Source organism: Phascolarctos cinereus, unplaced genomic scaffold (assembly GCF_003287225.1).
Source record: "Phascolarctos cinereus isolate Bilbo 61053 unplaced genomic scaffold, phaCin_HiC Scaffold_4;HRSCAF=312, whole genome shotgun sequence".
Classification (NCBI taxonomy): Eukaryota; Metazoa; Chordata; class Mammalia; order Diprotodontia; family Phascolarctidae; genus Phascolarctos; species Phascolarctos cinereus.
In genome coordinates this window covers 667,159,024-667,180,702 of record NW_027555847.1, presented here as the reverse complement: position 1 = coordinate 667,180,702, position 21,679 = coordinate 667,159,024, and the positions used below count along the sequence as shown (strand labels likewise).

Below are 21,679 nucleotides of genomic sequence, written 5' to 3'. Positions count from 1 at the left end.
TATTAAGTGGAAAAAATAAAGATAATTATAATTTCAAAAAAAAAAGGAACTGTGAGACAGCTGTGAGAAAGTGTAACCTGTGGGTGGGTTTAGGTATGGATCCTTCCCAATGTAGGGCAGCTAGTTGGTGAATTACCATAGACCAGAGGTGTCAAACTTCTGGCCTTCTTGCAAAACTCCTCAGCAGGTAGAACCAGATTAAAATGTAATTGGGAAATGTTTAACAAAATAAATAAAAATATAGTACAACATAAAAAAAAAGATCGGATCTGCCTAATATTCACATCTCATCACTACCTTCTGTCCCTTTGATTGGACCCTCTGAATGGAGAACAGGACTATGGGCTCCCAGGACCTCACCACGGTCTTCTCATTCCCCATCAGCTTCACTGCTGTTGGACTTCTTTAGATCTCTCCATCACCTCTGTTTCCCTTCTTTTCTCCACCCAGCCCTTTCAGCTTCCTTTTGAGTACTGTCTTCCATTAGATTGTAAGCTCCTTGACAGTAGGAACTGTCTTTCTATTTGTATCCCCTGGGCTCAGCACACAGTAGGTGTTTATCGACCATTGACTACAATTGTACTCTTTCCTTTTGGCCTCTTGGAACTTCTGGTTCTCTTCAAGGCTCTATTCCTCCAGCAGTTCTTACTCTCCCAATTCATTGTGCTTCTATTTTGTATATATCCTGAATTAACGGATCCTTGGACATGTTTCCTCCAGAATTCTTTGAGAGCAAGGATAGTCTCACTTTTGTATTTCTATCTTTTTTTTTTTGCATTAGAGACTAGTACAATGCCTGGAGCGTAACAGGTACTTGTTTACTAGATCGTGAGCTCTAGTCAAGGGCTGTTTTCGCCTTTCTTTATGCCTCCAGTAAAGTGCTAAGCAGAGTGCCTGGCTCGCAGTAGGTGCGCAATACATACTTTTTGACTTGATAAATTTTGGCTGACTGGTTATAACCTTGTCTGGCTGATCAGATCCTGATCAACCCCTACATAATGCTTTATTAGCAGTCTCTTTTATACGTGCAAAGTGCTTTGCAAGGAGTCAGCAGCATAAAGACAATTCGACAAACTTCCTAACTAGAGACAGACGTCCAAACGTGCAAAGAGTTGCTTGGGAAGGAAGTAGTGGGCTCTCCAGTCATTGGAGGTATTCAAGCCCAGGCTGCACGACCTTTGCTCAAGGAACCTTATTAAGGAGAATGTTGTTCAGATGCCAGTGGGACTAGATGGCACCCCCAAACCGCAAATTCTGGGGTTCGCTTTAACCAAACCTCATTTTACAGACAGACACTCGAAGGAGCTGGGATTCTGAGGATCTCAAAGCACGCTCTCTCCGTGGGATGCAAAACTTTGACTCGCCAAGACTCAGGTCCGGCCCCCCGGCGGCTGCTCGGTGACCAACAGGCTACCCGGGCGTAAGCCTTCGTTCCGTTAAGCGGGCTTCTTAAGAGTGGACGAGAGAGGCTGGAGTATTCGGGTCGGCCTCCTGCCCTTTCAGAAGACCCGCCCCTTAAGGAGGCACTCTCCCCGGATTGGTCCGAATCTGGTCGGGCGCAGCCAAACTTGACGCACTTTTAGCCTTACGCTCCACCGCCCAACCCGAAACCCCGCCCCTTTGCAACCAATCCCTTAGTCGCTTTGTGGTCCTATTTACATGGCCCTGCCCCGCGCCAGAGACCGGGTCCAATCCCAGAGCTCGTGGCCCCGCTTATTAGCATGGGAGCGTGAGTCGGGGGCGGGGCCCCTTCCCTACCGGCGATGGACCCGGGAGAGGCGGGGCGAGGGGCGTGGCCAAGGGCGGTTGAGAGTCCGAACCCGAAGATCCAAGAAAGTTTGCTCAGGAGGTAAAATCTGCCGCGGGACTTGGGGATCGGGGGCGATCGTGGCCCTGGGGGGCTCGGGGGCGAAGGGATCGGGGCTGGGAGCCGGGGAAGCCGGGGAGGTGGGCAGGATTCCCTCGCCGGGTGGGGGGGAGGAGATCCCCCAACAAAGGGATCCACCGGGTTCCTCCCCTCCCTCCCGCTGCCCTGGGCTTGGAGGGGACCCGGGGGGATCCGCAGGATCCAGCTGTGTGCCCCACTCGCACGCCGTGGGATCCATCCCCCTCCCCCCTCCTCCAACCTAGGGAGTTTCATCTCCCCGCCCCCCAAGCCCCGCCCCCAGACGCTGTCCTCTGAGATCTCTAAGCGCTCTGTGGATGATGAGTGATGCGTCTGGGTTAGGAGTCTGGGGAGGAGTATCCCTGTCTAACCCATTCTACAGAAGTGGAGACTGAGGCTGCCAGACCCTAATCTCTGCACTCAGCCAGGGCCTGGGGCAGTGCCTCCCTCCCACTCCCCTACCCCACCTGCCTGGGTGGGCTTTCTTATCTTTCAGGTTCGTAGAGGCCCCCCCCCCCCACCGGCGGCGGCAGCGACGGGAGAGGACTGTCAGTCATGTCCCAGAGCCCCAAGCAGCTAGTCCCAGGCTTCCTGTGAGTCGCGAGTTTGTAGGATGCTCCCCCGGGGCCAGGCCCTGGGGGTCCGGGTGTCGGGGTCTCCAGAAGGTTCTGCTCTGTGGTCCGTGCGGGGCTCTGCTAAGATTACCTTCTGTCCACCCTATTTCACCTTTGTACGCAGCTGCTTCCGCGTCTCCCTCATTAGACTGTGAGCTCCCAGAAGGCAGGGTCTTTTCTTGGCACCCCAGTCGTTAGTAGTGCTTGGCCCATGTAAGCGGTTAATAAATGCTTCTTGCCCTGGCTTGACTTAGTCCCTGTGGTCCCCACTGGTTTCTCTCTGCTCCCCCACCCTTTTTCTCTTTAAGTGAAGGTGGGGATGGGAATGGGCGTGGGGCCCAGGGGAGGCTCTGTTGGAATCCTGACAGATGGATGGCTTGGATTTCAGGCCAAGCAACGGGAAGGTCCCTGGACAGCAGCATCTGGGGAGCCTTGCAGGGCTGGCTCCGGTGAAGCAGGAGAAAATGGAGGGTCCTCGGGCCAGCGGCATGGAGAAAGGGCACTCAGAAGAGGAGGTGAGTGCCTGCGGCTTGTGGGAGAAGGGGCCCTGGCTTTCTGCCTGCTCTTTGCCTTTTCCCCGGAGGTCACTATCCCTGCCTTTCTCCTCCTAGCCTGTGAAGAAGCGAGGTTGGCCCAAAGGTAAAAAGAGGAAGAAGATTCTTCCCAATGGGCCAAAGGCACCGGTCACTGGTTACGTTCGCTTCCTGAATGAGCGACGGGAGCAGATCCGCACCTTGCACCCAGACCTGCCCTTCCCTGAGATCACTAAGATGCTGGGGGCTGAGTGGAGCAAGCTACAACCCACAGACAAGCAGGTGGGAACCTGAGACCCCTCCCTGGAAACTGTGGATTTCCCAGAAGCCCTTGGAACTGGCCACCAGGCTCTTCCTGCATGGGTGTAGGTTTCTCCATCAATTTTCTGTAGTGGATCCTTGGATACTAGCTTTACAGCTAGAGGAAACCTCAGAGGCTGCTTAGTACAGGCTCCTCATTTTACAGATGAGGAAACTGAGGCCCTGGGAGGCCACGGGACTTGTCCAAGGTGATACACCCTGGGCGGGACTCAAACATAGGCCCTTTATTCCAGAGCTAGATTTTCTTCTACATCAATGCCTCTACCTCCTCTTTCTCCTTCTCCTCTAGTGAATCCCAGCCAGGGTCTTCCCTTCTAAGGGGATCCAGCCCAAAGAGGATTCCCACCCCTTCCTCCCTTGCCTTCCCTGCCCATGCACCAGCAGCCCTCCCATGTGGTCCCTATCTCTGTCCCTAGCGTTACCTTGATGAGGCAGAGAGGGAAAAACAGCAGTACATGAAGGAGCTCCGTGAATACCAGCAGTCTGAGGCGTACAAGATGTGTGCAGAGAAACTCCAGGAGAAGAAAGCCAAGAAAGGTGTGTGTGTGTGTGTGAGGGGGGGTATCTATATGTGTCTGTATGTGTGTGGGCATATATGCATGTGGGTATGTGAACATGCACACGTGTGTATGTATGTATGTATGGTAGGTGTATATGTGTGTGTATTAGGGGCGGGGTTCCCAAGGTGTACCTTATTCCTTTTCCAACTCTCCAAGACCCTCACCTGCTTCTCCTTTCCCCTTAGAGGACCCAGGAGCGTCAGCCATGAACACCCTCCTGAATGGACACAAGGTAGGGCCCTGGGAATTCTGGGGGAGGGGGCTCTGCTTCATGCTACAGGCAGGGAGGGGAGGGAGGAGTGGTTTGTGACCTATGCTGTTGGGAAGGAGGGCCTGCCATGTGAGTGCCAGAAGAGGGCACTGCCGAGCTGGGCTGACCCCTATGTGGGCCCGGAAAGCCTGGGAGGGGCCTCTTGGGGCCAGGGAGAGGTCTGTTTCTTCTCTGCCAACCCCAGGAATGTTGCTTTCCTCTGCCACCCTCCAGGGCGGGGACTTTGATGGCTTCTCTACCTTTGATGTCCCCATCTTTACTGAGGAATTCTTGGACCAGAACAAAGGTGAGGCATGCTCAGTGAGCCTCCTCCTCCTTCTGCCCTCTCTGGGTCACGGGCAAGGTGACATAAAGCCATATGTCGTTGGGGGCAGGGATCGGGTGGCAGGAGGAGAGGGGAGGGAATCAGGCCTGGAGTGTCCACCCTGGCCACAGCTGACCCTCTGACCCTGCTGCATCCCAGGACTCTGGCAAGAAGACAGAGGGCTGACCAGAGCTCTCAGGAGGCCACCCAGAGCTGTGGGGATGGGGCAGCTGGCAGGAGGTAACTGTCCAGAATCAGTGAAAGAGGCTAGAAGCAATCAGGCAAAGGCTCATTCTTTCACTCTCGATGACTATACTGTCCATCCTAGAGAGAGGAGACAGAGAAGGCCTCCTCCCTTCCCCTCCACCCACCCCCAGCAGGTCTGACTGGTGAGTGGATGCACATGAAGGAAGCACTGAGATCAGATGAGCTGTGTTCAGTCCTGATCGGTCACTGGCACTCTGTGCCAGTCTGAGTCTGTTTTCCCATCTGCAAAATGGGAATAACCATCTTTGCACCTCAGAGGGGTGAGTGGGAGAGAATCTTTATTGTGAGGGTCAGCACAGGACAGGAGACCGACCATCCTGGGCTGAGATTGAGAAGGCCTGGGTGCTAGTCCCACATGGCCATTAACATTTACTGGTCCAGTAACCACATGCAAATCATTTAAACTCCTGGGCCTGGGCACTGACCAGGCAATGTTAAAGTCTCCTCCAGCTCTTGATCCCACCATCTGTGACCCTGGACACTTACACTACCAGAACAGAACCTGTTTCCCCATCTTTAACATAGCAGTAATAATTCTTGTAACTACCTTCCTTAGAGGATGAGGAGGGAAGTGCTTTATAAGCCAGGGGATAGTGGAAAGTGGACCAGATTTTGAGCCAGAAGACCTGGGTTCGAGTCCTGACTCAGCAGGCATTTCTTAAATGCCTAAGGCCAAGCCCTGGGAACACAAATACAAATAGCCCTGCCCTCAAGGAGCTTACATTCTCCTGGGGGATTCCGCATGTTCACAGATAATTAAATACAGGATGCATACAAAGATGCACCATGGTTAGGGGAAGGAAGCACCCACAACGGAGGGGAGCAGTGAAGAGTCTTTGAAGGCAGTGCATTGATTCTTGAAGTAAGCTGTGGGTTCTAAGAGGGAGAATCTTCTAGGACTGCCCCGAGGCACAGGGGAGGAGGAAGAGGGGCCTTAGATATGGACCCAGGAGGCCTAAAATGAATGGGTCTGAAGGAGGGAGGAGCCAGTCACAAGCATTTGTTCAGGGCTTACTATGTGCCAAGCACCGCGCTGAGTGCTGGAGATAGGAAGGGAAGGGTGTTAGTGGCCCATCAGACTTCAGATTCCTTAAGAGCAGGGACCTGTGCTGTGTTTGTTTTTCCCTTCTTTGTAGCTGCAGCTGTATAAATACTTGTTGACCGACTGAGGCTCGGCAGTCTGGTCACAGAGTCACAGAGATCCTGGGCAGAGGCATGGGGCAGTCCATGGTCATTCCTTTCCCAAGTAGCATTGGAAATGTTGTGGGCAACTCCTTTCAATTCCCCTCTGTGTGGCAGTATGGCACGAGTGCTGGACTCGGAATCAGGAGAGGCCTGGCTTTAAACCCAACCTTTGGCATTCACCAGCTGTGTGACTGTAGGCATGCCACTTAACCTCTTGTTGCCTCAGTTTTCTCATCTCCCCATCTCAAATGGGGATAAGACCTGTAGGGCCTACCCAGGTTGTTGTGAGTGTTGCTGTCAAACCCAAATAGAAATGAGTCATCTGTGTTGTCTGGCATTTTTGTTTCAACATTTCCCAATTACATTTTGATCTGGTTCAGGCTGTACTTGGGGGCTTGGATGAGTTTGAAAATCAGGTAGAATAACAGCTGTAAAGTGCTTCACCAACCTTGTCGATGTCAGTTCTTAGAAATCTCACCCTACGTGTAAGTTGAGGGGAATGGACTCGATGGTCCTTGGTTGCTCCAGCCTTGTCTGACTAAAGGGTAGATTCCTGGGACTCAAGGAGAGTGGGCTTCCTTCAGGAGCAGACCCTGAGCTGGGCCTTGGAGGAGAGAGAGATTTGATAATGGCTTTGGATTGAATATCTGGGCTGAGCCTAGAGGTGGCTTTTAGCTGGGGGTGCAGGCTCTGAGGGGGCTTGCCATCTTCCAGCCAGGGAAGCAGAGCTCCGGCGTCTGAGGAAGATGAACGTGGCCTTTGAGGAGCAGAACGCGGTCCTCCAGCGTCACACTCAGAGCATGAGCAGTGCCCGGGAGCGGCTGGAGCAGGAGGTAGCCAGGGAGGAGCGCCGGACCCTGGCCCTGCAGCAGCAGCTCCGAGCTGTCCGCCAGGCGCTCACGGCCAGCTTTGCTTCCTTGCCTGTACCTGGTGAGCCGCTCTGTTTCTCGGTGGCTGGGCCTCCTGGCATGTCCCACACCTGCATGGGGCCCTGGACTCGACCCAGGTGTCTCTCTTGAGGAATCCCACTTCTACCTGCCAAGACACACCCTTGGGTGGGGGGTGGGGAACACATCGTCTTCAGGACCCTGGCATTCTCCCTTTTTTTTCCCACCAGGCACTGGGGAAACGCCAACACTTAGTACCCTGGACTTCTATATGGCCAAGCTGCATGGGGCCATTGAGAGGGACCCCCTGCAGCATGAGAAGCTCATCGTGCGCATCAAGGAGATCCTGTCTCGGATAGCCAGGTAGGCCCAACTGAGTAGGCCCAACAGGGGATCTTAGTGGGCCCCCCTGGGCAGGGTCTGTAGGGATGATGGGGAGAGGGTACCCCTCCCCCCAGATCAGATAGGCGGAGTGGGAGCCACCTAGAGAGGGCATATCATTGGAACTTGCCTTACCGGGCTACTAGTGGAAACCAACTAAGGGATGCTCCCTCCCTGCAAGGCCCAGATCTGTTCTGAGGAGGTGGGGCTCAGGGAGGTCCCTCAGTACAGGGTGGAGTCTTGGCAGGGCTGGTGGGGGGGGGGCTCCTCCCCTCTTCCTACTGACGGGCCCTTTCCTTCCTGTCTATCTTTAGTGAGCACTTGTGAGTAGTGGCCAGAGGAAGGGCCCTTGTGGATCCAGAGTCATCCTGGGGAAGGATCAGTCCCAGCAATCTAGTGTTGCCCCTTGCCCCCCTTTCTCCTGGGTCACTGGGCAGGGCTCAGCCTTGGGCCTCCCTGTACCTCCTCCAGGGCCTGCCAGCCCCAGAGCTGAGTCAGGACCCAGGGCAAGGGGGTAGGGAGGTGCTCGATGGGTTTTGGGGAGTCTTGTCTGTGCCTTCTTGGGGGTGGGGGAAGCCCCCACCTCTGGATCCTCCTGCCTTCTCCAGGGCTGGTGTCCCACCCCACCAACCTCCAGGGTGATCTCTAAGCTATTTCAAACTTTTCTCCTTTCCCCTGCATGGGCCAGGGTCAAGAGAGCATGTGCCATGTGTCAGCCCCACAGTCCAATGTATGGGTGGTGCCCATAACAGCACGTGGGCACAGATAGGACCCATGACACATTCAGCCAGTTCACACAAATCCAGCATAGCACTGCCCAACACCTAACTACATGGGAGCTAGCGCCATCTCTGGGCTCCCTCTCCTGCACTTGCTTTTCTCTCTCTCTCTCTCTCACTGACTTAGCTTACCTTCTGATAGCCCCCTCCCTCCCAGAATAGGAGATGGGGGAGGGGAGGGTCAGAGCCTCTCCTGGGCCTGGGATTTCCAGAAGACTTAATGGCTCCCCATGATCTACAAAATCAACGCCTTTCCTAGGACTCCCCACTCCTGTCTGTCTCTTCCCCAGGCCATGCCTCCCCTCTCTATTCCCCATACTGCCTCCCCATAGGGAGCCAGGCAGCTCCCCTCTATAGCCCGCAGGCCTTCCTGGAAGCAGCAGCTGTGACTACAGTAATCAACTTTTTAAATAAAAACGGACTCAGCACAAATCCATTTGTGGGTCTCTGTCTGATGAGTTTGTTGGTGGGGGGGGGGTGATAAAAGGGAAGAACTGGCCTGGGCCAGCAGCCACCTTGACTCTAGTTCTGTGCCTAGGTGGTTGGGCCATGCAGGCCTCTGGGTGCTGTTTCCAGGCTGTGTCCTAGAAGATCTTTCAGTGGGTTCCGAAGGCCCCACACTTACTGACTTACCCTTGGTCGGGTCTCACCCCAGCTCAGACAACCCTCTGCAGGGTTGGCCCCTGTAAGGGCAGGTCTCATTACCTGGGGATTGATAGGACCTGGCAGAGCCTCAGGCCTCAACAGTCCCCCCAATTTGCATGATAATATCTGGGCTATCTCTAAACCTCCTGACCCTCTTGGGAATGAGGCAGGTAATATCTTACCGAAGTGGAAACAGGTCCAGGTCACCCAAGGGAGTGGACAGAGCCGAGCGTCTTAACTGCAGGTCCAGGAGCTCTCTTCCCTGCATTGACTAGAACAAGGAAGTTTGGGAAACCATCTTCGGTGGGAAGGCAGAACACCTGCCTAGGTTCAGGGCCATAGCCCTGACTTGGGACCTTAGGAAAGTCTCTCTGTCTGGGCCTCAGCTTCCTTGGTAAAAGGTAGCTACTCTGGATGAGCTCTAAGTTGACAGTGATTCCATGTGAGGAGAGTACAGAGGACCCATCTGATCCTCCTTCCCCCCTTGGGTACCAACTGTGAAGGCCCCAGGACAGGGAGCAGCAGTACTGAGCAGTCAGAGGTGCAGAGACACCGGGGTCCCGCCCCCCCACCACCACCTGGGCCTTCACTGGCTCCTCCCTCCCTAGGTGTCAGTTACCTGGGACCGGGATCAAGTTCCCTGTGTCTGCCGCTGTCCCCTGGGCTTGTGTTACAGGCCAGAGCTCGGCTGTCAGCAGGAGGAGGCGGGGGCGGCTAGGGGAAGGGGGGGAAGGAAGCAGCCCGGATCCGGCCGGCGCCGTCGGACGCTTGGGGCCCCCTGTGTGGCTGGGCAAGCCCATGGAGAGTGGAGGGGCCCGGGAGGCACAGGGGGCCCAGCCCTCTGCCCCCCCGGCCACCCCCTCCCTCACCTGCTGAGCAGGCAGCGCCGGGCCCCAGCGCCCCTCGCATCCGGCCCCGACTGGTGTTCCACACCCAGCTGGCTCATGGCAGTCCCACGGGCAAGATTGAAGGCTTCACCAATGTCCGGGAGCTGTATGCCAAGATTGCCGAAGCCTTCGGCATCTCCCCCACTGAGGTGAGCTGATCCCACATCCCAGTCCTTAGATCCCTGGCTAGGGTAGTGGGTCCTAGATCCGTGGAGATCCGGATAGCTCACTCCTGGGGCGTGTGGCGTAGGGAAAGAGTAATGGCCTTTGGAGCCCTGAGACTCCTAACTTTGATCCTTACTAACTGGGAGCAAGTCATTTCCCTCTGTCCCTCAGTTTTCTCATCTGTTAAATGGGGATAGTAATGAAAACATGTTAGTTTTGTAAACTCTTTAGGAGCAGAGATAATTTCATTCATTGTATTTGTGTTCTAACACAGTGCATATAGTAGGTGCTTGATGCATATTTATTGGTTGATTGATTTCTGCCTCTTCACCTGTGCTGTGTGACCTTGGATAAGTCCCTTAACCCTTTTGGTCCCTTCCAGTTCTAAATCTCTGATCCTATGATCCTACCCACCTCCCAGAGTCATTTTAGGCTCAAAAAAGATCAGGTATGGAAAATGCTTTACAACTAACAATAACAATAGACCACATTTCTATAGCACTGAAGATGTTTATAAAGTGATCTCATTTGACCCCCATTGATTAGCTCAGTGTCTGGCACACAGTAGGGGCTTAATAAATGTTGCTTGATCATGGTTGTTGTTGTTCAGTCTTGTCCAACTCTGCATAACCCCATTTGGAGTTTTCGTGGCAAAGATACTGGAGTGGTTTACTATTTCCTTCTGCAGCTGATTTTACAGATGAGGAAACAGACTGAAAGAGATTAAGTGACTAGTCCAGGGTCTCCCAGTAAGTGCCTGAGACAGGATTTTGATTCAGGTCTTCCTCTCTCCCAGTCCAGTGCTGTATCCACTTATCTGAGCTGAGCTTTAGCAATCCCAGATTCCAGGGGCTGACATCTCCAGACCGCAGGGGAATCATGGGCATCTCCAGCAGGGTGGCAGAGTATCCCTGGGGAGGGGGGAGGTACGATTTCAGCTTTGAGATAGGGACACTCAGTCACCAGAAATTGGGGTACAGGTGATCTTAGGAGAGATTCAGAAAAGAAAGAGCTGGAGAGTGGGGATGGGAGATCTATTCTGAGCCAGCAGGATCCACTCAGAACTCTAGGCTGTGAGGAAGAGGAGAGGCAGGAAGGAGCCTCTGGAGCTGCATGTTTAGGATGAGGCAGTGGAGGCTGGATCCCTGGACTCTCTGTACTCTTCTCCCACCCCTAGCTGATCTGGAGACTTTGTATTTGGCCCCAGGACTTTGTTTGCTATAAACTTTCCCTGATTCCTGACCATCATCAGATCAAAATCTTAATAAAACTTCTAGCCTTCGAATGCACCTGCTCGACTCTGTAAGGTCAGAGACTCAATCCAGGGCAGTTTGACAAAGACCTGCGGAGCTCCCATAGTGCTCAAAGCCCTGTAGATCTACCCTAGTCTCTAAATTGTCCCCTTTTATTATTATTATTAGTTTTTTATTAATTGATTTTGATTTATCAACAATCACTTCCATAAGCTTTTGAGTTTTAAATTTTTCTCCCTCTCCCTCCCCATCTCTCTCCCCAAGATGGTGCACAATCTGATATAGGCTATACATATACATTCCTATTAAACATATTTTCACATTAGTGACTTTGTAAGGAAGATAAATTGTCCCCTTTTGCTGCCACCACCATCATAATGGATGCCTTAGCCTGGCATCTGCTGCTCCTTCCCTTGCCTCTCTGTCTCCAAACACTCCAGGCTACAAGAGTGTGTTTTCTAGCATCTAGTCAAGAGGATGTTAGAAGACCTCACTTCTTTTTCCTGTTCTGTTACTATTGACCTCTGATCTTGGGTAATTCTCTTAACCTCTCCCAGCCTCAGTTTCCTCACCTGTAAAATGAGCAAGTCAGACTCAAATGAACTCCATTCTAGCTCTAAATTTACCCTCCCAGTCATAACCTGATGTAAATAGATGGTGCTGATTCAGAAATAATGCAGGGGAAATGTGAATCAAAGAAAACTCTCCAAGTGGGAGAGAGGGAGGGAATATTTATTAATTTATCAATCACCTATTATGTGCCAGGCATTGCACTAATTTTTTGCACTTTTACAAATATTATCTCATCTGATCCTCACAACAACCCTGGAAGGTAGGTGCTATTGTTCCAATTTTACAATAGAGGAAACTGAGGTTAAGTGACTTGTCCCATAGCTAATGAGTTTCTGAGGCTAGATTTGAACTCAGGTGTTCCTGAATCCAGGCCCAGCACCCTATCAACTCTGGCACTTAGCTGCCTCTAAGTACCTCTGTCTTAGTGACCCTGCGTGGTCAGAAGCATAATGTATAGAGATGGCATTTGGAAACCTTACTGTGGAAAGAGAGGGGATTCCAAAGTACTGAACACTCTAAGGGACAGCAAAGAACATCATGGGGAAGAGAAGGGCATTCCTTAATATTGTTCTTTAAATTCTTTGGGGGACCCAGAGCATTGTGGACCATAACAAGGTGGTATAAGGAGGCATGGATTCAGTGTTGGCTCTGCAGCTGGCTTGCTGTGTGACCATCGGCAGTCACTTCCTTTGTCTGGGCATTCCCTTTTCCATTTGTTAAATGGAAATGATAACACCTGCTCTGTATCTCCCAGCAAGTAGATCACTTAGACTCCTGAAATCCTAGCGCACTGGAGCTGGAAGGAGCTTGGAGAACAAAACGTAGGATGTCAACTGGAAAGAATTCAGGACATGGACTGTCAGAGCTGGGAGGGACATGAGAACCCAGCATGTCAAGAAAGACCTTAGGGCATAGAATGTCAGAGGTGGAGGAGGACTTGGCATATAGAATGTCAGAGCAGGGAGGGGCCTCAGAACATAGAATGTCAGAGCTAGAAGAGCTTGGCGCAGAGAGTCAGAACAGAGAGAGTCCTTAGAACATAGAATGATAGAACAAGGAAGGGCCTTAGAGAAAATCCTTAGAACATATGCAATCTCTCTAAGGCCCTTTCCTATTCTATCATTCTGTGTTCTAAGGACTCTCTCTAAGGCTCTTCCCTGTTCTATCATTCTATGTTCTAAGGACTCTCTCTGTTCTGAAAGAGGGAGCATCTAACTCAAATACTGAGGCCCAAAGAATGTACAACACTTGTCTAGTCTTCAGACAGGATTGAATTCCAATGGGATTGGACCAGTGCTTAGGTTACTCTGGGATGGGGCTGGCTGGGGAGTGAAGGCCAGACATCTCCCGATAACCATGTGGCTTCCTCTCTCCCCATTTCCTTGGTGGGGAGGCAGATTCTGTTTTGCACTCTCAACAGCCACAAGGTGGACATGCAGAAGCTGCTGGGGGGCCAGATTGGTCTGGAGGACTTTATCTTTGCCCATGTACGTGGTGAGACTAAGGAGGTGGAGGTCACGAAGACAGAGGATGCGTTGGGGCTCACCATCACAGACAACGGGGCGGGCTATGCCTTCATCAAGGTATTGGGGACTGGACAACAGAAAGAGCAGTGGGCTGGAAGTCAGGAGACCTGGGTTCTTGGATGAGCTCGGGTAAATGTCTTTCCCTTTCTGGACCTAATGGTAAAATAGGCCTCTCTGTAAAATGAAGAGGATGTTCCAAATGGTTCCTACGTCCCTTTCAGTTCTCTGATCTAACCAAGGCCTCTTTGAACCCTGACATTTTATGTTATATTCTAAGGGCCCTTTCAATTCTGATATTCTAGGTTCAGGACCTTCCCCACTCCCTGCAACCTCTTGACCCCCCCTTCTCCTCCCCCTTCCCCCAGTTTCACCCCACACACCGTATGGTCAGGGTATGAGATACTGATTCTGAGGATAGGAGTGAAATTATTTAAAGTTGCCACTTTCCCCCACAAAAAAAAGCATGGATCTATTTTCACAGTGTTACCACAGGTCCTGTACCATTTTTGATATTTCCCCTAAATCAAGGGTTCCTAACCATTTTTTCTGGACTTCTTTGGCAATCTAATGAAGCCTATGACAGGAGTATGTTGAAGCCAGCCCTAACCAGCTCACTGAGCTAATTGTTAAATTTTCAGTGTGATTACTCACACCTCAGAAATCCACAAACACTACAAATCAGTGCTAAATTTCTTGCTTTATTGGATTACTCAGATTTAAGAAAGTGATGGAGAAAATGTTAATGATATAAATTAAGTTTAAGAGTGTGTTGTGCAAACATTTTTCCCCTCAGCAAACCACTCGATGACTTCTCAGAAATAATATTTTTTAAATAAGTGAAGGAATGCTAAATTTCAGTTAGAAGTTAAAAATAAGGTATTTTCCCTCCCATCCAAGTTCTTGGGGCCTGTGAAATCTATCCACAAACCACAGTTCTTTTTTTTTCTTTTAGTGGTTGTCATTTACTCCCATCATAATCCCTGGTTCTTTATTTATCTCCAGCCTCAACCAATAGATGAGCACTTAGTAAGTGCTTCCTATGTTCCAGATGCTGTTCTTGGTATCAGAGACTCAAAGACAAAAATGACACAGTGCCCATCCTCAAGGTTTTTACATTCTATTGGGGACAGATGAGCTTCAGGCTCTACTGCAAGTGGATGCTTCCCTATTCTCCAGGGCTTTGAGAGCTCTTAGGGGGAATGGAATTAGACCAGTGGGAGTTTTGGAAGAGAAAGAATGGGTACTACAGGGGAGAGGAGGGTAGACTTGGAACCTGGGTGCCAGGCATTGGAATCTAGGAAAGGCAAAAACAGGAGGAAATTTGGTCCTCAGCCCTTGGGGATCCCTAGCCAATCTGAGGGAAATTTGGCCAGGGGAAAGATTTGCTTGGCAACTAAGTTCTTTGAGATCGCTCCCAGAGGGAAAGATGTGTTTGTTAACTGAAAGTGTAAAGATCCCTAGCCCTTAGTCTCTAGGAATCTTTAAAGATCCCCTAGATTCGTCATCCCTAAGGAGGTGTGCCTGATTACCAAGAATGCTTACAGATCTCTCATCCCCAGAGTGACATTCTCAGTCAATGAGTCACTAGGCATGCTGAAAAATATGTTATCTTCAAGGGAGATGAGCTTGTTTTCTGAGTGCTTAGAGATCCTTAGTCTCCAGGGAAATGTGCTTGGCTACTATGAGTGTTTGGAGATCACTGAACCAGGAGGTTGGGAGAAAGTGGGGAGATGTGGGATATGTTCCCTTGCTAAGAATGCTCAGAAAGCCTTTGGGTCAGATGATGGGGCTGGATGCTCAGGGGCTATGGGGCTCAGGAGGTGAGTGGAAGGGGTGGTGGGGAACTCTTCCTTTCACCATTGTCCTCCTCCCCACAGAGGATCAAGGAAGGAAGCATCATTAACCGGATTGAGGCGGTGTGCGTGGGCGACAGCATAGAGGCCATCAATGACCAGACCATTGTGGGCTGCCGACACTATGAGGTGGCCAAGATGCTTCGGGAGCTGCCCAAGGCCCAGCCCTTCACCTTGAGGCTAGTGCAGCCCAAAAGGGCCTTTGGTGAGGAAGTTAGTGGGAAAAGGAAGCTCATGGTGGAAGGGCTTCTGAAATAGTCCAGAGAGAAACAGGAAAGGAAGCAAGTTCTAGAGCAGCAGTCTTGCTCTAAGGGCAGCAGGGAGATGGATTTGGGGACTAATGACAGAAGAAGTCATATTGACATTCTGATTCTTCAGAGATCCTGGATCTCATCAATATGGGTCTTTCCTACGAGGATAGACCTTGACCCTTTCATGATGGCCTTTGTGGTTGGTTGTGGCTTCATTACTTGGTGACCAGTTGTCTGTTGATGAAACTCTTGGCACTGTTGGCTCAATGTCACACATATAGTCTGTCTCTAAGCCCATACTTGGTACAATCTAGTCACCTCTTTGCCTTAGCAAGACCTGTCAGAATTTGTGCCCCACTGCCATGTTCTTTAAGAGCCCAGGGTCGCCTCTTCACCAAGGAGGACCTGAGTGGAACGGCAGTATCTAAGCTTTACCTCCAAAAGGTGGGCTCTCATAATGCTCTGCTAAAGGAACTCAAGCTGGAGAGATAAACTGAGTCCTACCAAGAATGGATTAGAGGGTTGGCTGTATGTCTGTTGTGCCAGGACTGGCTTAGGGAAGTGTGGACACACATACCTCTTGAAGTTTGGCCAGGAGGTGAGGACTTTTATTCAGCCATAGCAATTCATGGAGCCATATCTCAAGTCATGAATGGACTTGAAGTCATCAAGTCATGAAGGTTGGAATCACCCAAGCCAAACCTTGAAGTGGTTAAAGTTTACATAGCACTTGGATGAGCTGAAGAAGGTGGCACAAATAGAAACACCCCCATTTTACAGATGAGGAAGCTGAGGCTGAGAGAGGCTAACTGATTTGGCCACAGTCCAAAAGTCAGCAAGTTGAATAACTAGACTGGGACTTAGGTCTCCTGGTTCTGAGGCAGGTGCTCTTTTCTATGTATGATGCCATCCATTTGGATTCAAGAGCAGTTGAAAGTGGTTCCCCAACAGGTTCTGGAATAGCTGAATTGGTGGTGGGACAGGGAATAATGCTGTGGAAGCAAGTTTAGGTAGGATTAGTGTTCCAGAAAAAGGATTTTCTAGAGATGTCCATGGAAGTCCCTGCTTTGTGGAGTAGGATATCTGGAACCACTGTGGATCTTAGAGACATTTGGGGGACACAGGGCTGTCTACTGCCCATGGGAGAGAGCTGTGGAATGACCATGAGTTCTAGAGCTGCCTGTGAGGGACAGGATCTGGAAGAACAGCAGGTTCTAGAGAAAATCAGCTACAGGCCTTTTAAGTGCTTACAAGGAAGGAGTTCTAGACTTGCCCTACTCAGGGTAGGTGCTCTAGAGAGCACCAATATAAATATTAGTTTTAGAGTCTTCCTCCCCTGACTCTCTTTCCTACATTATATCTTCTAGATATGATTGGTCAGAGGACCCGGAGCAGCAAGTGCCCTGGGGAGGGGAAGGTGACCAGTGGGAGGGAGACTCTTCGCCTCCGGTCCAAGGGTTCTGCCACAGTGGAGGAGGTGGTAAGTGGGGTGGGGAGGGAAAGAAGGAGGCACCCAGATTCTTGGGGTTTCCCCAATGGGCCCAAGATGAAGTGGAGGTTGAGATGAGAGGGAAGGGTATAGTCGGATCCAAGGATTACGATGCTCCCCACCTTGCCTGACCGGGGGCCAAATCTTTGACCCCACCCCCTCCCTCCTGCCCCAGCCCAGTGAGTTTGAGGAGGAGGCTGCCCGAAGGGTGGATGACCTGTTGGAGAGTTACATGGGCATCCGGGACCCAGACCTGGGTAAGGGGCCAGGGTAAGCCTGTGGGGACCCTGGGGAGGGGCAGGGGCTGTGGGAGCCACAGGGCGTGGGGAGGGGCCATTGGAGCTGGGGGATAGAAGGAAATGGGAGAGGAAGGGACTTTGGGAGCTACAGTGTGGGGTGGGGCCATTGGAGCTGAGGGGCAGGGGAATGGAAGGGGATGTGGGAGTAGTGAGACAGACAGAGAGATGTTGGGAAAGGGGAGGAATGGGAGGGTCCCAGGAGGTTGGGTTGTAGGGAAGAAAGAAGAGATTAGTTGAAGTCTGGAGCCAGGGGAAGGTGGTGGATGGCTGGGATGGTAGGGATGGGATCAGATGGAGGTGAAGGATGAGACGGATCAGAGGATGGGGTCAGGAGAAAATGAGAGTCAAGAGATAGGAGGGATGGGAGTTGAGATCTGTGGCTCCCAGGTTCACCTCATTCTACCTTTACCTCAGCCTCAACTCTGGTGGAGACGTCCAAAGAAACTCAGAGCGCTCAGGAGTTTGCGCGCGGCTTGGACTCCGTCTTGGGCGAGTTTGCCTTCCCCGACGAATTTGTGGTGGAAGTGTGGGCAGCGATAGGAGAGGCCAAGGAAGCCTGCGGCTAGGCAGGTCTCTGGCCCAGAACCCTGAAACCCAGGATGGCCCAGAAACCCTGGTCCGGCCCCCGCCTGTCAGGCCCCGGCCCAAGACCCCCAGCTTAGTCCCCCAGCCCCAAGCACCAACCCAGGCTTTGAAAGCTGGTCTGCAGAAGTCAGCTCAGCCTCAGTGCAGCCATCAGAAGCTAGGCCAGTCTTCTGACACCCCTAAACAAGCTCAGTACTCTGGCCACCGAAAGCCAGCCCACCCCTCTGGTTCACAGAGGATGGCCCAAATTCCTGGCTCCCAGAAGCCATCCCAGTCCTCTGAACCCTCCAGACAAGTTCAGTGTCCTGGCTCCCAAAAACCTGTTCAAGGCTCTAGCTCCCCAAAGTTAGCTCAGATAACCTGCTCCCAGAGAATGGTACAGCCTTCTGAGCCCCCCCAACAGCCTCAGGGTTCTGGTCCTCAGAAGCCAGCCCAAACTTCTGACCCCCCAAAACAGGAGCCAGCCCTGCCCTTGGAGTCCTCAAAACAGAACCAGCCTTCTGACTCCCCTAAACAGGCTCAGTGCTCTGGTCTTCATAATCTGGTTCGATCTTCTGAACCCCGACAAAAGGCTCAATTTTATCACCCTCAAAAGCCAGTTCAGTCTTCTGACTCCCCAAAAGAGGCTCAGTTCTCTAGCCTCCAGAAGCCAGCTCAGATCTCTGATCCCCCAAAACAGGCCCAGTACTCTAACCTTCAGAAGCTGGATAAGACCCTAGACCCCCATAAATTAGCACAGTCAGCTGAACTGCACTCTGCCCCACCAAAGTTGTCCCAGATGACTAACTCCCCAAAACAAGCTCAATTATCTGGCTCCCAGAAGTTAGACCAGGCCTATGATCCTCCAAAACAGGTTCAGTTTTCTGGCTTGCTGAAACCAGCTCAATCTTCTGATCCCCCAAGACAGATTCAATTCTCTGACCCCCAGAAGTCAGCCCAGTCTTCTGACCCTCTGAAACAGACCCAGAACTCTGCTCCCCAGAAGCTGGCTCAGCTCTCTGACCTCCCAAAACAGGCTCAGTTTTCTGGCCCCCCAAAAGGTGGCTCAGCCCTCTGATCTCTCAAAACAGGTTCAGTTCTCTGGTCTGGTGAAACCTGCTCAACTTTCTGAACCCCCAAAACAGGCTCAATTCTCTGGCCCCCAAAAGCCAGTCCAGTCTTCTCACTTCCCCAAACAGGTTCAATTCTCTTGCCCCCAGAAATTAGCACAGCCATCTGACCACCCAAAGCAGACCCAGCCCCCTGTACCTCCAAAGCTGGCTCAGATCACTGACCCCCCAAAACAGGCTCAATTCTCTGGCCCCCAGAAGCCAGCCCTGCTCTCTGACCCCTCAAAACATGCTCAGTGCCTTGGCTCTCAGAAGTCAGCCCAGTCTTCTGACCCAAAACAGGATCAGCATTCTGCTCCCCAGAAGTTGGTTCAGCCCTCTGACCCCCCAATACAGGTTCAATTCTCTAGCTCCCAGAGGTTGGCTCAGCCCTCTGACTCCCCAGTACAGATTCAATTCTCTGGCCCCCAGAAGCCAGCCTTACTCTCTGACCCCTCAAAACATGCTCAGTGCTCTGACCCTCAGAAGTCAGCCCAGTCTTCTGACCCAAAACAAGATCAGCATTCTACCCTACAGAAATTGGCTCAGCCTTCTGATCTCTCCAAACAAACTGAGTTTTCTGCTCCCCAGAAGGCAGCTCAGCCCTCTGGCCCCCAAAACAGGCTCAATTATCTGGCTCCCAGAAGCCAACCCAGCCCTCTGACTCACTGAAGCATGCTCATTGCTCTGGCCTTCAGAAGTTAGCCCAGCCTTCTGACCCCAAACAGGATCAGATTTCTGTCCCCCAGAAGCCAACTCAGCCCTCTGGCCCCCTAAAACAGGTTCAGTTCTCTAGCCCCCCAAATCTAGCCCAGATCTCTGACCCCACAAAACAGGTTCAGTGCACTGGCCTTCAGAAGCTGGTTGATACCCCAGACTCCCAGAAATCAGCACAGGCATCTGACCCCCCAAAGCAAGTTCAGGGTTCTAGTTCCCAAAAGTTAGCTGTGACCATTGAGCCCCAGATGCCAGATCCCAAACAGGCTCAGAGTTCTGGACCCCAGAAGCTAGCCCAAATTGTCAGCCCTTTGAAGCTGGCTCAAGGCCCCAACCCTCAGCTGCAGGCCTCCAGACAAGGCCCCTCCACCCTGGGCCCCAGACCCCGGCCCAGTTCCCCACACAATCCCCCGGTCCCTATCCCTCTAACCCGAGGTCCTCTCCCTTATCCTCCTTCAGGGCCCCCCAAGTCCTGCTCTGGGATCCGGGGGACCACTCCTACTCCTCAAGGGTCCCTTCCTGGTCAGGGTGGGTTGTCACAGACCCCTCCCCAAGGTGGTTCTATTCCTCTTGCCCAGAGTGCCTGGATCCCAGGGAGCTGGGGCCAGGGCCCAGGAGGAGATATCGGAATCAAGTGGAGCCGGGGGGGCCAGATGGAAACAGGGGGTTCAGTTTCCTCTGGCTCTGGCCTGTGCTGAGTCTTTGGCTCAGAGGCCCGTAAAGGGATCCAGAACTGGGGAGAAGGGACATCTAGGTCCCCCCAGTGCTCAGCTAGTCGCTTCTATCTGTATCTTGAGGCATGTGGAGATTAAAAGCAATTCCTATGTTTGGATGTGTCCTTATTGGCTAAAGGAAGAAGGCTGGTAGGAGGTTGGGAGTAGGGAGGGGTATGGGTATGTGTGGAAAGACCTTTCCAGGGTCTTTCCCTGGAAAAAAGAAAGAATTCCGATTTGGGGTTCTGGTTCTGGCTCTGCCGGCAACTCGCTGGGTGACATTAGGCATGTCACTTTGTCTTTCTGAGACTCAGTGTCCCCATCTGTAAAATGAAGGTATTGGTCTCTATGATACCTTCCAGTTCCTGAATTCTCTGTTCTAGAATCCAGGGTTTCTTTCCAGCTTTGACATTCTGTGTTTCTGTGACCTACAGAGTCTCTCCCCCACCTTGGATCAGTCTCTTCATCTCTAAAATGGGGGTAGGAAGGCCACAAGGGCCCATCAAGGTCCTCAGAACCTGCCCCTCTTTTCCTTCCATTCAAAACAGGGATCATGATAGTGACCAGAGCCAGGGTGCCTACTCCTCCACTCCCCCCAATCTTCCCTGAATGCCCTCCCCGCCCCCCACCCATAGACTTGATCAATCAGATCAGACCGATGGAGAACTGGGAGGATGGGTAAGGGAGTTTAATTATTAGGAGGGGGCAGGAGTGTAGTGGAGAGCACAAGGTCCCCAGGGGTCCAGGGTGCTGAACCCAGATATCTCTTTAGGGCTTGCCTTCTGACCCCAAGCCCCCTGCTCCTACTTCACTCCCCCCCCTTGTTCACATGTCCACAATGCAGCGTCTGCTTCACTTTGCTAAGCCTGGAATCTGTGTTCTCTTGATGGCAGCCCCCTCCCAGACTTAGTGCTTAGACAGCCCAGTGTTCTTGCCACCAGCAGTGCTGATTGGCCTCTGTGCCCCCTGTTCTCCAGTTGGGGCTACTGTAGCTGTGGCTCCTCGGTGCACTTGGGCTGCAGAGAGTGGGGGATGGTTGTTTCCAGAGAGGGGATGGAACGCCGAACTGTCAATCGAGGGTAGATACGCTTCAGCACGGCCCTGCGGAACAGGATGTAGACCCAGGGGTCCAGGATCTGGTTCCAGGTGGCCACCCGAAGGTAGATGAGGAGCAAACGCTCTGCATGCCGGGGCAGCTGGCCACTGGGCAGCATCACTGGTGGGCTCTGAAGGACCGTCTGGGCAATGAAGACCTGCAGGAGAGGGGAAGAATGGGCTGGGGGCCGACATGCTGGTGGGGTGATCTCCCCAGCCCCAAATAGCCGACTCCTGGGTCTCTGGCCAGAGTGAGGTGTGCTCTGGGGCTAGGGCCCAGGCGTGCAGCCCTGCCTTATCACATTCTGAGGCGGGCTATTCTCTTCACTCGGGCTTCTGCATGATGGAGAGATGTTCTGGGGTTCCTTCTTGGAGAAGGAGGTGTTAACTCTCCTAAGGTCCTCAGAGATCTCTAATACCTGCTTTGGGACCCTGGGAGTAATGGGGAAGAGCTTTGGACCAGGTGTCAGGAGACCTGCTTTCTCCACTTCCTAGCTGTGTGACCTTGGGCAAGTCTGGTGCAAAAGTCTACTGTGTACAAGAAGAGTCAGCC

The 21,679-nt window shown here is 52.2% G+C and overlaps 4 protein-coding genes and 1 long non-coding RNA gene across 7 annotated transcripts in view; 3 read left to right on the top strand and 2 right to left on the bottom strand.

Moving 5' to 3' along the window:
- Nucleotides 1–1,748: 1,748 nt before the first annotated feature.
- Nucleotides 1,749–8,423, top strand: HMG20B (high mobility group 20B). Of its 3 annotated transcripts, XM_078154016.1 has the most exons (11): nucleotides 1,749–1,849; nucleotides 2,382–2,478; nucleotides 2,888–3,014; nucleotides 3,111–3,314; nucleotides 3,770–3,890; nucleotides 4,099–4,145; nucleotides 4,398–4,470; nucleotides 4,648–4,728; nucleotides 6,655–6,870; nucleotides 7,058–7,190; nucleotides 7,523–8,423. In XM_078154016.1, the coding sequence occupies exons 2-11, from the start codon at nucleotides 2,441–2,443 to the stop codon at nucleotides 7,533–7,535; spliced, it is 1,053 nt and encodes a 350-aa protein (XP_078010142.1). In that variant the 5' UTR covers nucleotides 1,749–1,849; nucleotides 2,382–2,440; the 3' UTR covers nucleotides 7,536–8,423. The 3 variants fall into 3 exon arrangements, with proteins under 3 accessions (XP_078010142.1, XP_020824861.1, XP_078010143.1); XM_020969202.2 differs by lacking the exon at nucleotides 4,648–4,728 and having other exon boundaries at nucleotides 1,750–1,849; XM_078154017.1 differs by lacking the exon at nucleotides 1,749–1,849 and having other exon boundaries at nucleotides 1,967–2,478.
- LOC110196111 (uncharacterized) lies at nucleotides 5,017–9,342 on the bottom strand. Its single transcript, XR_002321125.2, has 3 exons — nucleotides 9,252–9,342; nucleotides 8,815–8,903; nucleotides 5,017–6,990 (listed from the first exon to the last, which is right to left on the bottom strand). It is a non-coding gene; the product is annotated as an uncharacterized LOC110196111 (long non-coding RNA).
- On the top strand, nucleotides 9,329–17,590 carry GIPC3 (GIPC PDZ domain containing family member 3). Its single transcript, XM_020969204.2, is given in 7 exon segments — nucleotides 9,329–9,487; nucleotides 9,489–9,668; nucleotides 12,908–13,093; nucleotides 14,914–15,094; nucleotides 16,508–16,620; nucleotides 16,805–16,886; nucleotides 17,343–17,590. Coding segments are annotated over 7 exon segments (951 nt in total). The 5' UTR covers nucleotides 9,329–9,430; the 3' UTR covers nucleotides 17,495–17,590.
- An 879-nt stretch (nucleotides 17,591–18,469) lies between these two features.
- Nucleotides 18,470–20,144, top strand: LOC144456594 (uncharacterized; the record flags this gene model as incomplete). Its single annotated transcript, XM_078151819.1, is given in 2 exon segments — nucleotides 18,470–19,208; nucleotides 19,211–20,144. Coding segments are annotated over 2 exon segments (1,545 nt in total), but the record flags the coding sequence as incomplete, so codon positions are not given.
- Nucleotides 20,145–20,703: 559 nt separating this feature from the next.
- TBXA2R (thromboxane A2 receptor) overlaps nucleotides 20,704–21,679 on the bottom strand; it is a 39,655-nt gene continuing 38,679 nt past the window's right edge. Inside the window, 1 exon segment of the mRNA XM_020969201.2 lies at nucleotides 20,704–21,284. Coding sequence (XP_020824860.1) covers nucleotides 21,015–21,284 — 270 coding nt within the window. The 3' untranslated portion in view covers nucleotides 20,704–21,014.